The following is a 20,819-nucleotide window of genomic DNA, read 5'->3' on the forward strand; positions in this document are numbered from 1 at the left end:
TTGTGTCTGTGTGTACAAACAAACTTACTAGTATTATTTTAAAAGTCTTGCTCAAATGATATGTGGCTTTAATTAGGCAATAAAAAAAATCTGTGGAGAAATTCCAGTAGACATATGCAATAGCTTTGGTGAATATTAGTTCAATATTTTATGCTAGCAGATGAATCAATGTGTTACTGAAATAATATTTGACATATGATTTATTCTGCTCTTCTCTGGCTCAGGTTTTCTTGGTTCACAAAGCATCCAAAACACAAATAAATAAAAATAAATGACTGAATTCCATTTAATAATATTCCACTGATGCTGTTTAGCTTCAAAGCTTTTTCCATAAATTATGTCAGTAGGCTTGTGTCTTCTAAATATTCTGATTTCAAATTCAATAACTATAACCAGGGCAATTATGTAAACATAATGGCTTTAATAAAAGTAAAATAAAACAAAAAATATAGTATCAAAATGCAATTCAAAATTGCTGATTGCATTAGAAATGAGATCAAAATAGATTTACTATGCAACAAACACTATAGTAGTGAACAACCACCATGCTAACCCACTGATTACATATGTATGTACATATACATACATGTACATGTATGTACATGTACATATACCGTGTCTTTCGGAATATAAGACACACCAGAGTATAAGACGCACCAAGATTTTTAAGAGGCAAGTTTTTTAAAAAAGGTTTTGCACTCTGCAGACCTCCCAAAAACGGCCCGTTTTTTGTGAAAATGGGCCCGTTTTTTGTCCCAAAAAAGGGTATGCCTAGTCTTTAGGAGGTTTGTAAAGTGCTCCTGGGGGCTGGGGGGGGGGGGCAAAAATAAGCAAAATCAGCCTGTTTTTTGCTCATTTTTTGCCCTCCTCAGCCCCCAGGAGCACTCTGGAAGCCTCCTAAAGGCTATGCACGGTCATTTTTGCAAAGGGGGTAGGGTTTTGGGAGGCCAAAAATGCTGTATTTAGTGTATAAAACACACCCAGATTTTTACCCTCTTTTTTGAGGGAAAAAGGTGCGTCTTATACTTTGAAAAATATGGTACATTGGGGAGATGTCTGGAGGTTCACATGTATGTTCATAGATCTTCCTTCTTAGAATTATTTGGGAACAAACTGTGAAGTGCCAGGGAAATCAGGAGAGCAGACAGTCCAAATGATTATACAGATTTATTGCAAGCTGAAACACACTTCAAGAATCTGAACTAGTAAAGGTCCAAGCAAATTGGCAGTAGAGTCACGGGAATTCAGGGTGGGCTGGACTTAGATTTCTTGTGGGCATGAAGGGACTCATGACATGTCAAGCTCAGCTTGATCATCTCCTATTACACAAACAGTCCATGAGGCTTCCTTTAGCCACGGCCAGTTTAGGACAACATGGTATGTTACTTCAATTGTGAAATATTGCCATTAAATAAATAACAATGACAAGAATAGTCATAATCCAGAGGAGGGCAATAGGAATAAATTAGAAACTAAGTCCCTTGAGAGACTGAAGGATCACCATATTGAACTTGAAAAGACAAAGAAAGAAATAATGTTCTTTAAATATCTGGAAAGATGTCACACAAAAGGTCAATATCTGTTCTCCACCATATCAGCATTTATGACAAGGAATAATGGAACTAAAGGGTGCAGAATTTAACTGAATGCATAACATCCCGTGTGTGTGTGTGTGTGTGTCAACAATAGTGGAAAAGCAATTTGACAATGGAACCGATTATCCAGATAGATGGCAGACTTTCCATTAAATGTGCTTGTATTTGAGCTAAGGCTGGACCAACATCTTTTGAGAATGAGTTATTTTGGATTTTTGCAAAACAGGTTTTGCAAAACCATGGCAACCTTGGATCCTTCCAACTATACAATTCTGGGATATTACGCTGATTTTATAAATCAGTTAGCTAGTACATATTTGTATGGCACTTTGATTTTCTTGCTTTAAAAAGTAGACAAGTGCAGTGTAGATGATTTCTCCTTAAATACTCACATTTTCATAGCTTTTTCTGTATTTCTATTGCAACAGTCCAGCTTGATAACAACCTCTGTCTTTTTGTGAAATGTTTCATTGTATTCTTCTTTGATGAGCTCACTAGAAAACAGTAATTGAAGCAATAAACATAGACATGAAAGCATCATGAATGGTTTTTTTTGGTCTTATGGAAAAATTATCACTATGCATATTACCAGTCTCCGGAGGAGGGAATAAGGAATGAAAAAAGAATATAACAAAGACAAAGTGACATGTGTGTGTGTGTGTGTGTGTGTGTGTGTGTGTAAGAGAGAGAGAGAGACACCCCTAACACCCCTTAGGGTGTGTGTTCTGTTAAGATACAGCCTGTTGTGCTGTAAATTGACTTCTACTGTACAGCGCAGTGGAGTTGCCGTGGTAATGGATTCACAGTACTCTACAAGGGGGCTCCCTCTGGTAATGGGGAAAATCCAACATTAGAAATTACGTTTGGTCCGGACATTTCCCCCCTATAAATAAATACCAGGGCAATGCCAGGTTATCAGCTAGTCTAGAATAATCTCCTGCTCAGTGAGATTGGAGCTAAAGGGCAGTGTGTTATTGCATAACATCTCCATTGTAGTATTCTATTAACTACTAAGTTTTATTACTTAACCACTCTTAATATCAGGACATTCTTTTGAATATTCAGTTTGAATTTCCTTTTCGTTTTAGTTGTTGAATTAGTTGAAACAATCCCAGATTCAAGAGAGAACAAGTCTATTACTTTCCATACATGACACAAATTTGGATTTTTGCAGACTGCTGTGCTCCTGTCTTAAGTCTTTATAACATGCAATAAAAGGACTGTGAATTGTGAACACTGCAGTATACGATCATTGTCAGTTCAAGCCATTATATTCCTTATATTCTTTCTCTGGTCTTCAAATACAACAATTTACCAGAACAAACATTCATTCTACTTTTTCAGCCTGCACCAAAAAGAAATGTGAAAGATATTTATTTTTGACTTGGCTAATTTTAATCTACTAAAGTAACTAATAAACTCAGTACTATTGATGCAATTAAGAACATTAAAATTGAAAATATTAAATATTGCACAATAATCATTATTCTGCATCCACATTATATCAACTATTTTAATATTTTACATTGTGAGATAAAAAAAAATTTTTAATTTTAAAGACTACATCAGTTATGAAGAGGGATATTTGAGACTGTATGTCTGCAGTGAATGGAGCCAAAGTCCCAAATTCCTTCCTTTCTGTACATGCATAGAAGCTATCAAAGAAGCCCCTTCTTCAATTCTGCAGGAAAGTAAAGAAGAACTAAATGGAAAAACCTCCTGATTAAAGAATTTTATTTCCCTTCATCTTTCTTATTAGGAATACAAAAAAAGAATGCATATTGCTTTGAACCTAAAACTTAAAAATGGGTTGAAAGAAAAATGTTCAGAGTTGAATGTTTAACATCTAGGCTTTATAAACTATGGAATCTGATATTGTTATTAGCAGGTACTTGATTAGTTTGTTTTCTTTCATCAGGAAAAATTTAATTCAATATAAATACTACCTAATTTGCATGAAGTAGTAACAACCAATTATTGCACATGATTGCTTACAACTGGATGAATAGTGCACATAGTTCTTTATTACAATATTTCTATGTCTTCCAAGGTGTTCATAACTCAGCTGATTACATAATAGCAATAGCACTTAGACCACTTCACAGTGCTTTACTGCCTTATCTAAGCAATTTACCCTCAACAATCTGAGTCCTCATTTTACCGACCTCGGAAGGATAGAAGGCTGAGTCATCCTTGAGTCAATGAGAATAGAACTGCCGAACTGTTGGCAGCCGGCAGTCAGCAGAAAAAGTCTGCAATACTGCATTCTAACCACTGTGCCACCATGGTTCTATATAATCATAAAATATAAGGTAAAGGTTCCCCTCACACATATGTGCTAGTCGTTCCTGACTCTAGGGGGTGGTGCTCATCTCTGTTTCAAAGCCGAAGAGCCAGTGCTGTCCGAAGACGTCTCTATGGTCATGTGGCCAGCATCACTAAGCACCAAAGGCACACAGAACACTGTTACCTTCCCACCAAAGGTGGTCCCTATTTTTTTACTTGCATTTTTACATGCTTTAGAACTGCTAGGTGGCAGAAGCTGGGACAAGTAACGGGAGCTCACTCCGTTATGCGGTGCTAGGGATTCGAACCGCCGACCTTTCTGATCGACAAGCTCAGTGTCTTAATCACTGAGCCACCTTATCATAAAATATAATCAAATACAATAAAACAGACCCCTTAGACAGGGTTGACAGAACCACTGTCAAACCCTATAGTTTGACAGTGAACAATTAGAACAGTTTTCATAGCTTCGCAAAATGCATGCAAGGTGAGGGCTCTCTTTATTTCATAAAGTAATTTGGGCCCATATTCTCTTATACTCTGGTTGGATAGGGATCCAAAACAGCTGTTTGAGGGCATGTACAGAGCATGTTGATTTTGTGAGGAGAAAGTTCATCTTGCAAGTACATGGTCGCTACATCATATAATATTTAACAATTAAAATAAGCATTTTGAAATGGACTACTGGCTTCACCAGGGTTTCACTCAGTCATGGAAAAACACACATTTAATATTTATTCATTTATTTGAATTTATTTATTTGAATTTATTAGCCCATTTATTAGACTCTTCCCATGCCTCCAACTCTTACTTAATTATCCAGAGTCAGATCTGTTACCTGCAGGAATGACAATGAGAAAGCTGATCAATAGCATCACTCACATTAGCCACCTGATTCCTTTTCGCAGGAGCTCTTGATAAAGCAGTAAGGCTCGGGCAATTCTACAGGCGTAACATACAACCCCTGTTACTGCCTATAAGGAACAAATAAAATGCATTAGTTAATAAATTGCTACAGTAATTTTATTAACAGAAATTTGATATTTAGATGAAATCATATTATGAGGTAAATGGGAATATAATCCACTAAACCTAATACCAAACAAAAATAAAGGTCAATTAAGTTTCTGTATTAGGTTAGAAAGTTGTAATACAAGCTTTGGAAAAAGCAAAAAGTAGACATAACTTGAAGACTGTGTACTATATTACTGAGTGATGATAGATCAAAGAACTTCAGATTAAGGTATAAGACGAGCAATTTCTTATTATATCATTGTTAAAGCAACACTATTAAAATTACTACTTATACAATTCTCTCTACCTAAAATTATCTGCATTCAATACCATTAATTTATTTCACTCCTACACATCTTATATGTTGCTGTTCTTAATGTTTGTTTCACTTAGTTGCAAGATCTGCTTACTTTGCATTGCACTAATCTAGTTCTTAAGAGTGAGCCTTTTTAAAAGTATGATTCAGCAGGAACTTTAGTATCTCACACTAGTAAGGGCCGAGAAGGAATGTCTGCTCCCCAGTGACTAGAACCTGGATCTTCCAATTCTTAGCCCAGCATCATAACACGACACTGGCTTTGAAGTATTCATTCTTATGTACATGTAATTATAATTAACTGAGATACTCACTTTTGCCATACTTACATCGCTATCCAAGTCATAACGTTGATGAACCTTAGGAAGCAAAACTGCAATAGAACAGAAGGTTTAAAAAGAAAATTAAAAATTACACAAAGTCAGAAATTAAAAAAAAGAAAAAAAACCAGAACATATCCTTGATATCTGAGAAAATGGCAACTATTATAAAAATTACTATAGTGATTTTGGGAAAGAACAAATTCATCATAAATAGAATATATTTTTCTAACTAATCCTCTATGCAATTTGTTAAAGAAAATCATATGATGAAAATCCTTTTCCATTTGTATCCATTTCTTTGCCAATAGAAATGTCATTATTATTGTTATGTTATTGTTGTTATTTCTACATTATTTGTAAAGTTCATTTATATTCTATTAAGTAATACTGTTACATCTCAAATTGAGTGTGTGGCAGGGAGTGGTAGACAGGGCACAGGGTATTGTATCTATCACTATTTGTAAAATGGCAGGTACAGTGTCACAAAGCATGTCCCATCCCTTTTGTATATATGTGCAACAAATAATGAGTTACTAAGAAATGACACTTGGATCACAATAGCACTTACCCTCTTGCCATTTTGATCACAAACGCCCCCTTTGCTTATTTTATATAATTTCTGCTTTCTTACTGTAGTATTTTGCTGTGCTTTAGAACTGTTTATTTTTTATTTTGAAAATTATTTGAATTATACAAAAAGCAAAATAAATATTAAGAATCCTTTTTTAAATTATGAAGATTGTTTCAGGACTAAACAATTTCTTAAATGAAAAGAAAAAACTCTTTAATTGCAATTTCAGTAATTAATTTCCAATGAAAAATGTATAATTGGATTATACATGTAATCCTATAAGTAAAATAGAATTTTGAGTCAGGATACATTCCAAATAAAATTTAATTAAAAATTTGCCCACATCAGATTGAAACACTTAGTGGACCCTGCTTATCTCAATAAAAATTGGATAGGATTGAATTTGGCTATTAAGAATACATTGGGGCAATAATTTTGAGGGATACAAGTAAATGTCTTATATTATTATTATTATTATTATTATTATTATTATTTAAAAATAATATTTGCTACAGTCATATAAAAATAGTGTAGCTTTTAGAAGTTACAAATTTAATATAACTAAAACAAATTAATGCTTAAGTTTTAATCAGAAAAATAATGATTCCATCATACTTTCTTCATAGAGTAATCCTATGACGTTTACAGCTTCTCTGGTTTCTACAATTATAGGATTTTCCTCTGTGGTTTTAGGGAAAGCTTGTGCCAGTCTGTTAGGTTCCAGCACTAAACGCCGTCCTTCATATATCAATTCTTGATTGTGTGAAGGTATTTTTGTTTGTTTGTAGACAAGTTCATTAAATATGGTAGCACTGTTAAAAGATGAAGAAAAAAAAACACATGTAAGAAAGAACTCCCAATGCATTAAAATAGCCAGAAGAAAGAAGGAAAAAAAGGGGAGGAAATCTATTTAAAGGGAAATAGATCATAGATCTAGTTATTGCCTTATGAAAATAAAATTATAGAAAACGTACTTATTATGATTGTGAATATAAATTTTGTGTGCAGTCATTTGTTGAAGAGAGAAGACATGAATAATTATCCGATGCAGTATGTCACTTGTCTCTGCAAAAAACTGATCAAATCCCCAACATTTTTCTTGATCTGCTTCAAGAATATTTGCAAGGACAGGTGTAAGAAGTACCTGCAATCCCCTAAAAAGTTAAATAGAAAACAAATATTACATTAAATAATGTATTTTTATTATACAAGTGGTCTTTGATTTACGACGATTGAACCCAAAATTTCTGTTACTCAGCAAGACAGTTAAGTAAATTTCCCCCTATTTACAACTTTTCTTGCCACAGTTGTTAAATGAATCACTGCAGTTGATAATTTAGTAACACAGGTATTAAGTGAATCTGGCTTCCCCACATACGCTGCTTATCAGAGGGTGCAAAAGATAACTCTCATAAATACATGTCAATGTCAATACATCAACAAGGTAAAAGTAGCTGGGATGCACTTTAGTTAAAAAGAAAGAAGTAATTCTAATTGGTGAAGATTGCAGATATCTTTCATGGAAATAGGGCAACTTCCTATCCAATAGCTCATCATTCCTTGCAAGAAAGTAGCCGGCAGATCATGTATTTTGTACTATGAAACACTATTCATATGTACATAATATTTTCCTAAAGCACAATAAAGGAAAAAGATAAGGAATGTTATCATTGTAGTGGCACTTACTTTAAAGTAAATTAAAATTATAACATTTTAGCAAAATTTAGTAAATTAGTAAAATTGTGCTAATCTCATAGTTTATTTTATTAATTCAGTATTGCTTCATTTGGTTAATGAGTGACCAAATTAGGATGTGAGTTTGCATATTATAATTTATGTTGATAAAAAATTATGAAATGCATGCTGTCTGGCCTGGTCAAAAGAATGGGTAAGCCTCCAGAATAAAAAGAGGGCTATGAATTAAGGTTTGGATGGCACAGCTACTTATGGTATGATAAAAGTAAAGTTAATGTTGGTTTTAATCAATTTGTTACATGTGTTATACTAAGAGTTTGGAATAAATATAAAACAAGGCTTTATACATGTTGCCTCTTTGGGTGTCACCATTTAGAAAAAAAATGGTGGCAATCATCTTTCAACTCCGGTGACCTAGTATTAAAGGAGAGGAAAGAACATGAATCAGAAGGTTATGTTTGCAATTGGTTTACTTATCAACAACTGAAAGAAAGTTTTAAACTGGATAAAAAGTGCTATGGATTTGACTTTGTTAAAATGAATTGGAAACTACTATGTGGAAATGATTAACATAATATTGCTAAGATTTATAAAATGTTATTGAAATTGAATTTGGAAAATGAACATGTAAAACATTACATAATTCAGTGGGCAAGGAATTTTGGATATAATGTGATGCTTGAACAATGGGGAAATATGTGGATAAACGGTTTAAAATTTACATTAAATTATAATCTTTTTTTCTATAAGATAATATATTGGAGTATGATTCAAATACAGAGAGGGAGAGGGAGGGAGGGAGGGAGGGAGGGAGGGAGAGGGAGGGAGGGAGGGAGGGAAAGAGAATTTTGAAAATGAGGATAAAGATGAAATTTTCCCTTTTGGGTTTAATGGAAAAAGACCTAGAGAAAAAAAATGGAACTTTGTTACTAAGTATTGTTGACAACAGCAGGACTATTGTATGCACAAAAATGGAAGGACACTTTGATTACGAATGAGCCTGCTAATTACATTTGTAACCTGAGGAATTCATTAATGGGAACATGTGCAATTAACATGATCCCTCCCTGATTTACCCAATGCACTCGCTAATCAAATGCTCTGGTCATTAAGTGCACATGAAGTATCTCAGGGTGGGGAAGACCATGGGGGGGGGGGTAGTGCTTCCAACCACCCAAGTTCCCCCCCCATCCACTAAGATATCTGCTTCACCCTATCCTGCCCCACCAGAAACTGAGCCTGTGGAGACTCACTCATCTTTTGAAGATCTCAATGATCAAATGCTGTGTCCTCTCCAGCCTCTGTGCTGCGGTTTCTTTTCCAGTGTCCTGGCAGGCTCCGGACTTTTTGCAATGATGACCAGAGCCTGCCAGGACAATTACTCACCCCTGCAAGCTTTGGACAGTTTTTCTCAAGGCTTTTGGTGAGAAGAATGGAGGCTGGGAGTAGTGTGCATGCCCCGCCCAGTCTCCATTCTTCGCGCCAAAAGCTTTTTGCAGGCAAAGAAACTGGGGCAGACAGGCTGGAGTGGACACAGCTTGCTAGATCTTTGCAAGATGAGTGTGTCTCCACAGGCCCAGTGTCTGTGGAGGATTACCTGTACCATGGTTTATCTACTTCCAGGCAGAAGTAATCTAAACCTGAGAGTTCTACTCAAATACTCAGAAAGTCTGTCTGGAATTGCAAGAACATAAATTTATTTATTTATTCATCCATCCATCCATTCATCCATTCATTCATTCATTTAGTAAATTTATAGGCCGCCCAATCCTGAAGGACTCTGGGGGGCTTACAAAGCGAAAAGTGGAGAAATTAATACAAAAATAAAGAAAACAAGTTAAAAACATCACACATGCACCCAATCTGATTGGGGCTGGACCTCAGCAATGAGGTCAACAGCCCCAAGCCTGCCGGAATAGCCAGGTTTTAACAGCTTTTCGGAAAGCCATGAGAGTGGGCAAGGTCCGAATTGCAATAATAAATATAAATTAATAAAATATTGTCATGCAAAGACTTTTTATGCTCAAGCAATACAACTGAAGAGATTAAGTCCTACTGCAAACTAGAAATTTCTTTTCCACCTATCACTCAGAAATGCAGATTACTCTTAATATTCTCAATCACTTCAAGCCCTGTGCGTTATCAATTCCGCAAATTGCTAAAAACACATAATTTTTGTTTCATATTCACATGACATCTTATGAGGCATGGAAATCAACATTAAATTATGTAAGCAAATCAATGACAAAACATACTTAGAAAGACTACAGGAAATAGGCATATCACAATTCCATTCAATGGGACCATTTTCTGCTTTCTGTACTCCAGATATTGCACCAGAAGGTTTTCCTGTTATAATTTTATACCTTTGAGATATAAGAAATACCATAATCAGCAAACATACTCTATAATAAAACCATGTAATAGTAATGTGAATTACAAAGCAGCAGTAGGCAGCTTTCTAGTTCAGAACAACTAATTACATTTCTAAAGAAGTGGCATTTTAATTGTTATTGAACCATTTACCAACTATAACAGGAAACACAGTTTTTAACTCTATAAAGTTTGGGGGCATTAAAATTTTGAATAAAGTGTTGTTCTTGAAAGTTAAAATAATTTTCAAAAGTTAATTTTTTCAACAGATTTTGTATATACAGATAGTGAAACAAGTATCTATGAGACATTACAAGAGTAATAATGTTTCTATAGTGGATTATAGCTCTTTCTATTTATAATATGCACAGAGATCCATTAGAAGGAAGGGAAGAGGAAATCTCTACTGATTTCCTGTTCCATTCCAGATCTGCTTTCCAAGAGGAACATGGGACAAAAGAATTGATCAGATCCACTTTCCATTCTTGCACTGGAAACATTTGTAAATAGAATTTCAGTTGCAAAAAGTGAGGATCCAACTGAGGACCATTTGTTTGCCTTAGTCATCTATAACTATTGAAGAATCATACTCTACCTCAAACTAAAGAATGCAAATAATGTATACATAATTCAATTGCCTGATTATTTTTCAAAAGTTATTTGTCCAAACAAAAAACTTTGGCTGATGTGAAAATGCTGCGTGTATTAAAGTTTTAAATTATTAAACTCATCAAAACTTTCTTGTCAATTCCCATAAGGCAGTAGTAATTTATGAATGTCATGGCCCAATTGGAGCACAGTTTGGAGGAGGAGGAGGAACTGGGTCTGACCGACATGGATGGCATTTCTCCACTGGCATGTTTGGAGAAACCAGGGTCTGAGGATGATGCATCCTCAGGCATTGGGGAGGTGGTTGACCAAATGGAGAACTGCCTGCCTTCACAGACACAGGAAGGAACAGCTGCTGACAGGCAACGGTGCTGATAGGCAGCAGATCCCCTCTGATGAGGAACAGCTGCCTCCTCTACTTGATCCGAGGACACAAAGAGTGGAGTGCAGGCAAGTTCAAGGAAGGGCTGGCAAGACTACTTGTGAGGTCGCTCCACCCCTCCTTACAAGGAACACCTGGAGTGGAGTGACTTAAGGAGAAGTCATGGGGACCTTTGCCAACAACAATTGCTTGTTTTGGCTTATCCTTTTCCCGATTGCCCTAGACTCCTGCCTTTGGCCTTTCCTTGCTTTGACAACTGTTTTGTGCCTTTTGTCTTGGACCTTGCCTTTGGCCCTTTGCTTTGCCTTTAGAACTGCCTCTTGCCTTGTCCCTTGTCTTTGCCCTGAGGACTGTCATTTGTCTTGTGCCTAGACTCTGCCTTATGGATTTGCTTAGCCAGTTGGACTGGACTTGGAACCCTGGACCTTTCCCTATGAATGTGCTCCTACTCTGTGGATTTTATTTGTAATATAGGGGATGCTGTTTAGGGAACTGAGAGTGGCTGCCTTCAGGGTAGCCTAGTGGTGGATATTTACCAGGAGGTTATTTGCAGGACCATTTATTGAGACCAATAAAGGACTCTAGAGTCTTGCCTTGTCTGTCATAACAATGAGTTGGGTTTTAAAAGAATATATAAAATAATAGCTATTAAATGTCTCTCATTTAAATATTGCTTCCATCATTGGAAAAACATAGTCAATTCTATTATTGAAGTCTGCCTTCAACATAATTAAAAAAACATCATTTCTACATATCTAAATGCAGTACTTCCTATGTTTAGCCATGTTAAAATTATATCTGTTGCATATCTGAGAAAGAAAAATAAATTGCAAAGCAAATAATATTGTAAGAATACAAGAATGTAACAGAATCCCCAAAGAAAATATTTCTAGAAATTGTCTAGTTTACCCTCCACTCCCAATTTTATGTAGTTTAGTTGGTAGTTGGTGATAGAACATTTCCTCTGAATTACCTACATCACTTCCTTATTTCTGCGTGGACCTTCAAAAGGTCGAAATGGTAGACTTCCAGTTGCAGCATGATAAAAGGTCACTCCAATGCTCCACAAGTCAACTGTTGCTCCATACTTCTTTTGATGGTCCTTCCGTAATACTGCTCGCTCATACATGTCAGGATGCTCAGGTGCAAAGAGGGAAACAATACACATCATTAAAACCCTATGGCAAGCTGGAGAGCTGACGTCACGACAGTCGAATTCCACAAAGTCCCCGAAAGATCCAGGAATAGCTTTTTTTTCGGAGACAGAAATGCAGCTAATGAAGCTGCTGAAGTTGGGACAGCTCCGAAACGGGAAGAAAGCGGAAAGAGAAAATGTGTCGAATTGGTGAGGAAATTTTATTATTAAAGGAAGAGACTACCCAAGAAAAAAAATTAAGTTAAGATCGAAGACAGAAGACGGTAGGGAGTGAGATTAATCTGCATTGAACTTAGTGTGTCATCCAGTTTCTAATATCTTTTTTTCCCCATGGATGGAACTTTTGCAGGGGCTCCCTATTTTTTAAACTGAATGGATTAATTCTTTCTTCTTCTTTTTTCACTTTTGCTTATACCCAGGGATTAAAATTCTCCTTTTTTATAATGCTTGATTTGATTGATTGGATTGTTTTTTTATTTCCATTTAAGGGTTTTTTTCTTTCTTAAGATTGGAATATAAAAAAGAAAATAAGAAGGATTATAAAGAGGGTTGTAACAACAGGAGGAAAAGCAGTTACACTGCCACTTAGAAGCTGGATACATTGTTTTTTCTTCTTTCTCTTTCATCACTTGAGATTCAAGTTTCTTTCAAACTTGTTTACTGACAGTGATAGTAGGAAGTGCACAAGTTGTTTATACAGGTGCCTTTTGGAAGTTCTATCACTAGCTATTGGAGAGAAGACAACATTTTGATTTGAAAGATAATAAATGAATCTGTTTGAAGTTTATTAAAATAGCCTTGAACCCTATAGTGGCAGTATCTGCAAAATTGAAAGAATGGCCCAATAGGAAAAACAAACTGTAACATTGCAAATGATTGTTTGAATTCAAAATCTATTAGTTGTGACAGAGAGAATTGAAAAGAGATTGTAGAATATGGAATACAAAACAGAAAAATCTGATGGAGAAACATATTAGTTTGATAATATGAAATTTTATATAAACAATATATGGAGATTATGAGAAGAGGTTTAAAATAGCAATAGCAATAGCAGTTATATACCGCTTCATAGGGCTTTCAGCCCTCTCTAAGTGGTTTACAGAGTCAGCATATTGCCCCCAACAACAATCTGGGTCCTCATTTCACCCACCTCGGAAGGATGGAAGGCTGAGTCAACTTTGAGCCGGTGAGATTAGAACCGCTGAACTGCAGATAACAGTCAGCTGAAGTGGCCTGCAGTACTGCACCCTAACCACTACGCCACCTCGGCTCTCTATCTAGAATATGTTGTAAAGATGTATTGTGATTGGATGATTTTAGGAGGATTTAATGGAATGTTATCATATAATCCTATTCTAGATTTTGAATATTATATATAAAAGGATGTAAAACAATTATAGTCAAATTTAAGGTTGAGATATAATAATTGTGATATATATGAATATAGATAAATTTAAAATATGCGATTTGATATGAAAAGGATGTGGTGACTATGGAAGAGATGCATGGAAATACTGTAACCAACCGCACACTTTCTACAATTTGTAATGGAAGATGTTTTTTTTTTATTTTTATGTTTGTTTGTCCTTGTTTAAAAAACAAATAAAAATTGTTTTTAAAAAAACACTCTATGGCTATATTATAGAGAGCACCAGAGACCATAGGTTTCTGTTGTGGCCTGGCAGGGACCGTTGGAGCTGCCACCAGACTCTGGCAGCGAGGGGTCTTATAAGTCGGCCTTGGAGGAGGTGAAGGATCCTGGACAGGGTGTCGACTCCAAGCAGGGCGAGGAGAGACTGGGTGGCCACCAGGTGGCAGGAGAGCATTGGATCAAAGGGAATGTTCAGGAAAACATTTGGGAGTTGTTTCAGGATACATGCAGGCGAAGGGCTACTCGAGGGAAGGAACAACTGCGTAATTGTAGGAGATGATTGTGCTTAGCTGATGCTGATTAAGATCCTCTCCTGAGTATAAAAGACACTGTTTGTGCCATGCCCTGGTTGCAGGAGTCAACGTTTTCGTTCACGTTCATGATTCAGAGAAACCAACTTGGATAAGTGGTTTGCTGTGAGAAGCTTGTTTGCATTGCCTAGGTTTGTAGTAATTGCTGCCAGAAAGCTTATCTCTTTGTTTATTTTGGGCTTGCAGCCAACGAGAACTTGGACTGATTAAAACATTCTTTTGTACGTCTGTTTTGGCTTTCGTTCCTGACGGAGCAGGGGGGGGTCAGAACAGGTTTCTATATACTATTTTCCGTAAAATAGAATATAGGATTCTATTGGGTGAGTATTTTATTTCACAATAAAATTGTGAAATTTTATTTTCACAATAAAATCTGCTAGTGGCAGAATACAAACAAGATTTGCCATTAACAGAAGCTATTGATTCTTATATAAATCACCAACTTAGCCTGACAGAGGTTTTCTGTACCAAAACAAACTCTAATATGAAAAAAGTTAACAGTGTATATCTTTAGCAGCAGTTATCTTGTCAAAAGGAAAATTAAAACAAATTTGGTGACATTAATTTTTAATCTTCGCTACAAAAATGAAACGAGGGAGATGTTTTTAATGGGATAACTTTTTTGTAGAATGCTTGGCAAGCTCGTTTAGAGATTCAACTGTGATAATTTTTGCATAAAATAACTTTTTGATTGATACGTACATTTGAAACTATGATACTCAGGATGTGTGATTTCATCCTGGATTTTAAAAAACTGATGTATAATTTGGTTTGCTTATTGTTTGTGAATCAGCCATTATAGCATAGCATAATTTTAAACCGATAATTAGTTTATTTAATAAACTAAAACTTGTTTAATAAATTAAAATTTATTAGAAATCATTAAGCAAAAGAAAAAACATTGAGCTTACCAAATATTCTTCTGTTCCATAGAGAGAGACAAACTGTTCATCATCATCCAACTCTCTAGCAGCCCCAAAATCTGTCAGTTTATAAACTGATTGACCATCTTCACCTATAACACGCATTATATTGCCTGGCTTGATGTCACGATGTACTATTCCATTTTCTCGAAGATGGTTCATACCAGCCACTTAAATATAAACAATAAATTTTTTAAAAATGTGTGTAGATTGCAAAATTATGTAGATAAGAAACATGGTACTATATTAGGATACCTGCATCTTATTATCAATTATTTTATTTCAACATGAATTAGTAAATGCCAAGAAGGAATGAATTATAAATAAAAACTTTGGTTTTGCAAGAGATTATAGCAGGCAAATTTGGGTTGTAAGACTTCTGTATATGATAAATATACAGTACACACATTTTAATAATAAAATGGAAAATAAAGCATATAAAAATCAAGTTTTATAGACATCTAAACAACTTCAGCAGGCTTTCAAAGCACAGAATTTCAAATTAGATATTTTCAGAGTGGTCTTGCTCTCTTTTATCATATCCTGAAAGTATATTTTTTGGGGGAGGAAGGTACCTTTGAGTATTGGCTCTTGGTGACTGCCTGGACAAATCCCTGCAGTTTTTTTGGTGAATTTTTATGGAAGTGGTTTGTCACTGCCTGCTTCTCGGGTTGAGAGAAGGTCATCCAAGTGGCTTTGGGCCAAAGGCAGGAGTAGAACTTATGGTCTCCTGATTTCTATCCCAGAACATTAATCACTAAATAAACCGGCTTTCAAATATACTTCTAATGCTATATAAACAGCAAATCCTTCCAATTAATTTTAATCAGCTGAGCTGATTAAGCTTTCAAGATCAGCAGTCTGATTTGGGCCCAGAATAATAACATAAAATTCCAACAGCAGCAAAATTCCTTTTTTGAAATATAGTTTCCAAATAGCATTCATTCTATCTAAATATATATAGTCTGGATATAACTGAGATATGTGTCACCCTGTCTGCATCTGTTTTGCCAAAGGAGGTATACAACCGGTGCAACAAAGTTAACTGAGTCAGAATGTACCTAGTCATTGTGGGAAACATGTTCTTTGTAGTTTCACATATTAGAGATAAATTCCTGTTACACAGCTTGGAATATGTGTGCCTACTGCAGTTAAAAGAAACTATACCCAAATTGTTATTTTACAAATCAAATACATTCTAATTAAGTTAAGTAGATGAATATTGAATGCCAAAAAAAAATCACACAGTAAACTATACAGTGTTTTTAAACTTTAGGTCTTTAGAGGTGTTATTGACCATAAATCCTAAAATGAAAATAATAATTAAAGAATACTTGGGGATAAAAATTGGAATAAGTGCAATAAACATATATCTAATGATATAACTATCACATACCAACATCTCTCAAAACAATTAAAAATTCTGTTTCTGGCAATCCATAAGCATTAGACGGCTCTTCCAAAACTGTGTATAAACTGCCACATGGACAAAATTCCATAACAAGGACTTTATGTCTAGATGTTGTCTAGGGAAAAAAAGGTTTAATTTATATTAAAGACTTTACAAAATATAATATATATACTTTAATTACAAATTGAAATGTAATTAATTTGATCATGCAATTCTGCACAAACATCAGAAAAAGCTGCATATTCTGGATTTGGAGTTAAACACTACAAAACTAATTTCCTCTTAGGATTTCTGGCTCCTTTTGTTCTTTTGAAGTTGAGAAGCTTTCATTTTTATTTCATCTTAATTATACCCTATCATGTTGTTTGAATCCAAACAAATTATTATTGTTCTTAAGTAAGGTTAATGGAAGCAGGTCAATGTAAAAACTTTATTTCCTTTCTTTAAGCAAAATTAAGATCAGTTTAGGGACTGTGAAAGATACATTAATCTATAGACAATGTAAAGTATGTGTCAGGCCTGCATTTATATTCCTTTTAGAATTTTGGCCTGCCACACTTTCTCTTATTTCATTATGCTGTTTCTTTAAGTATAGTCAATGGAAGGGGGGATTAGAAGGAGTAGGATTTTGGAATGTATTGTTTTTCATTCTTTGCTAGAAGCCAAGGTCATCCTTTGTCTCCACACCAGTACACCTGACCGGAAGAAGCTGGGCATGGACGCCAGCGTGGAAGAAGGAGATTGGATCATGTGATGGATTGTGGGTGTGGGGACAAGATCATGAACTTTTAAAAAGAACGCATGTGCAAGGAAGGAAGATGTCTGCCTGAGCTCTGCCCCTCAGGTTCCAAGAGGAAAAATGGCCAAAAAGAAACGGAGCCAAGGTTCAGGAATCGAATTGAGGTGAAAGTAAGGCAAGAGCAATATAAGGGGGATCTGGAGAAGCAGCTAACGGAAGAAACATTGCTTTCTGAAAATTGCTGCTCTCGGAAGATGCCGACCCTGTTGCCATCCCACCTACTCCGGCCGCCGTGGCCCAGCCCTGATGCTTCAGGGGAACCGCCGACCCTGTCGCCATTCCACCTACTCCGGCCGCCGTGGCTTGGCCAACCGCCATTCCACCTATTCTGGCCGCCGCAGCCCGGCCCTGTTGCTCTGGGGGGAGCCGCCGACCCTGCCGCCATTCCACCTGCTCCGGACGGCGCAACCGTTATTCTGCCTACTCCAGCCGCCGCGACCTGGCCCTGCTGCTTCAGGGGAGCCGCTGACCCTGCTGCCATTTCCACCTACTTTGGCCACCGCGACCGACGTTCCATCTCCTCTGACCGCCGCGGCCTGGCCCTGCTGCTTCAGGGGAGCCGCCGACCCTGCCGCCATTCCACCTGCTCTTACCGCCGCGAATGCCATTCCATCTACTCGGCTGCTGCAGCCTTGCCCTGCTGCTTCAGGGGGACCGGCGACCCTGCCGCCATTCCACCTATTCCGACCGCTGCGACCGCTATTCCACCTACTCGGCCACCGCGGCCTGGCCCTGCTGCTTCGAGGGAGCCACCGACCTTGCTGCCATCTCACCTACTCCGGCCGCCATGATCGCTATTCCACCTACTCGGCCGCCGCGGCCTGGCCCTGCTGCTTCAGGGGGGCCGCCGACCCTGCTGCCATTCCACCTATTCTGGGCGCCGCAACCACTATTCCATCTGTCCCAGCCGCAGCAGCGGGTCCTGCGTTGTCGGGGGAGTTGCTGTGTCTGTGCCGCCATGCCTGCCCTGTTGCCCGTGGAGCCGGTGAGTTCTGTGCCGGTGTGCCTTGAGACCGGGCGGCTGGTCCCCTCTTGCACCGCCATTACTGTCCTGGACGCAGCTCCCCGTCCCTCCCTCCCTCTTCTTCAGCCTCGGCTTTTGGATATCGCCGCTGCTGGGCGTCCCGAGCGTTGTGGGGCCTTTTCTCCCTGTCGCCCCGCAGAGAGAGAGGACAAGGATGAAGAGAATGGGGAGCCTGCTCTTTCCAACTAGCGCCAACTCTCCCAGTCGCCTCAGGCTTTTTTACACCACTTTCAGACTATGCGGGAGAAAAGAACGAGGAACCCCTCCCTCCCTACCTATTACCGGCCCCACTTGCACTGACCACCTCTGTTTTCGTGCATTAAAAACTGCGTTCTTAACTAGTGTGTTGAGTGTATGATGGTACGATCGTGAGAGAGAATGCACCCACTTTTTAATTTAATTAATTTAATTAATTTTATATCACTGTATTGTATTTTTAACGATTATTGTGGGGTATGACTGAGTAGAATGTTTGTTTAGTGAGTATGATAGGACTGGGGGTGCGACCTGCAGCCCCCTCCACTGAGTGCAGAAGCAGAAGTGGATGGGGGCCCACACCCGGCCCCCGCCCTAGAGTGAATGGTGTGTGTGGCCTGCCGGGAAGAATGGAGGCCATGAGAGAGGGGGGAGGGTCTATGGGGGGGAGGGTCGGAGCATTCCGGTTACAACTGGGAGGGGCAGATATGACGGGAGCTGTAGGGCTAGCCATTACTGGGGAAGAAGGACTCACTACATTACAGCGATTCCTTGTTCCGGCCCCTCAGGCTCACCTCAAAGACCTGGTGGCAGAGGAGATCAGGGCCCTGGTCTCAGGTTGCTGCTGCTAAATGCCAGGTCTGTTGTGAACAAGGGTCCCCTCGTCCGGGACTTAATATTAGATGGAGGGGCAGACCTGGCATGTATAACTGAAACCTGGCTGGGCCAAGAGGGAGGAGTCCCCCTCTCAGAAATGTGCCCAGATGGGTTTCAGGTGCTCCACCAACCATGACACCAGAAAAAGGGGTGGGGGAGTAGGAGTTGTCATCCGAAAGTTGTTAGATCCTCGCAGGGTCCCTGGGCCAGAGATTGTGGGGTGTGAGTCTCTCCTCTTGAAGTTGGACCTAGGGGTTCAAGTGGGCTTGTTCTTGATGTACCTACCTCCCAACTGCGTCACGACAGCCCTGCCTGTGCTGCTAGAGGCAGTAGCCGGGTTGGCGGTGGAGTTCCCCAGACTAATGGTGCTGGGGGACTTTAACCTACCGTCGCTTGGCGAACACTCTGATGGGGCACAGGAGTTCATGGCCTCCATGACAACCATGGACTTGACCCAAGTAGTTCATGGCCCAACTCATAGAGTGGGACACACACTCGACCTTGTATTTCTCTCGGGGCAGTGGAAACGTGATCTAGAATTAAGGGGAATAGAGACCTCGCCCTTCTCATGGTCAGATCACTCCTTGCTGAGGCTTGACTTCGGGACACTACTCCCCCATTGCAGGAAGGTGGAACCGACTAAGTGGTTCTGCCCCAGGCACCTGATGGACCCGACGGGATTCCAGAGGGAGCTTGGAGAGATACCTGACTCCCTTGCCCGCAATCCGACCGAATCCTTAGTCGCTGCCTGGAATGTTGCGGCGACTGAGGAACTGGACCGGATTGCGCCTTTGCAGCCTCTCCCCGGCAGTGGATCCAGAAGGGCACCTTGGTTTACCGAGGAACTCCAGGAGATGAAGCGCCAAAAGAGACGCCTAGAGCGACGTTGGAGGACTAGTAACTCTGAATCTGATCGAACACTATTAAGAGCCTTTATTAGGACTTACTTAGTGGCGATACAGGCGACAAAATGCACACATTTTTCCGCTCTTATTGCGTCCACGGAATCCCGCCCAGCCACCCTGTTTAGGTGACCTGCTCCCTCCTGAAAGGTTCCCCTGCAGGGAAGAGCTGAGGAATTTGTTCAGTTTCTGTCGGATAAAATCACTCAGTTTCGGACAGACCTTGACTCCGCTTGGGCAATACCAGCTGAGATGCCGAGCGTAAGTCTCAATCGGACTTCCTGGGATGAGTTCGAATTTGTCACCCCTGAGGAAGTTCACAAGGCCATGGGAGCGATGAGCGTCTCCACCTGTTTACTGGACCCATGCCCCTCCTGGCTGGTTTTGACCAGCAGAGAGGTGACATGAGGCTGGCTCCAGGCGATTACCAACGCATGTTTGCAGGAGGGGTCCTTCCCGCAACCATTGAAGGAAGCGGTGGTGAGACCCCTCCTCAAGAAGCCTTCCCTGGATCCAGCCATCCTGAAAAACTATCATCCTGTCTCCAACCTTCCTTTTCTGGGGAAGATTGTTGAGAAGGTGGTGGCACTTCAACTCCGATGGACCTTGAATGAAGCAGATTATCT

The 20,819-nt window shown here is 38.8% G+C and overlaps 1 protein-coding gene across 4 annotated transcripts in view; it reads right to left on the minus strand.

The window, feature by feature from the left end:
• TBK1 (TANK binding kinase 1) overlaps positions 1-20,819 on the minus strand; it is a 44,620-nt gene that overhangs the window by 14,597 nt on the left and 9,204 nt on the right. For 3 of the 4 annotated variants that reach the window (XM_032221189.1, XM_032221185.1, XM_032221187.1), the window contains exons 4-12: positions 16,602-16,731; positions 15,194-15,375; positions 12,142-12,302; positions 10,056-10,166; positions 7,080-7,259; positions 6,721-6,917; positions 5,526-5,584; positions 4,764-4,855; positions 1,988-2,089 (exon numbers count right to left, since the gene is read on the minus strand). In XM_032221189.1, coding sequence (XP_032077080.1) covers positions 1,988-2,089; positions 4,764-4,855; positions 5,526-5,584; positions 6,721-6,917; positions 7,080-7,259; positions 10,056-10,166; positions 12,142-12,302; positions 15,194-15,375; positions 16,602-16,731 — 1,214 coding nt within the window. The remainder of the gene's footprint in view (positions 1-1,987; positions 2,090-4,763; positions 4,856-5,525; positions 5,585-6,720; positions 6,918-7,079; positions 7,260-10,055; positions 10,167-12,141; positions 12,303-15,193; positions 15,376-16,601; positions 16,732-20,819) is intronic. The other variant, XM_032221188.1, reaches the window with a different exon arrangement.

The sequence above is a fragment of the Thamnophis elegans genome, chromosome 7 (assembly GCF_009769535.1).
Source record: "Thamnophis elegans isolate rThaEle1 chromosome 7, rThaEle1.pri, whole genome shotgun sequence".
In the NCBI taxonomy this organism is placed as follows: domain Eukaryota; kingdom Metazoa; phylum Chordata; class Lepidosauria; order Squamata; family Colubridae; genus Thamnophis; species Thamnophis elegans.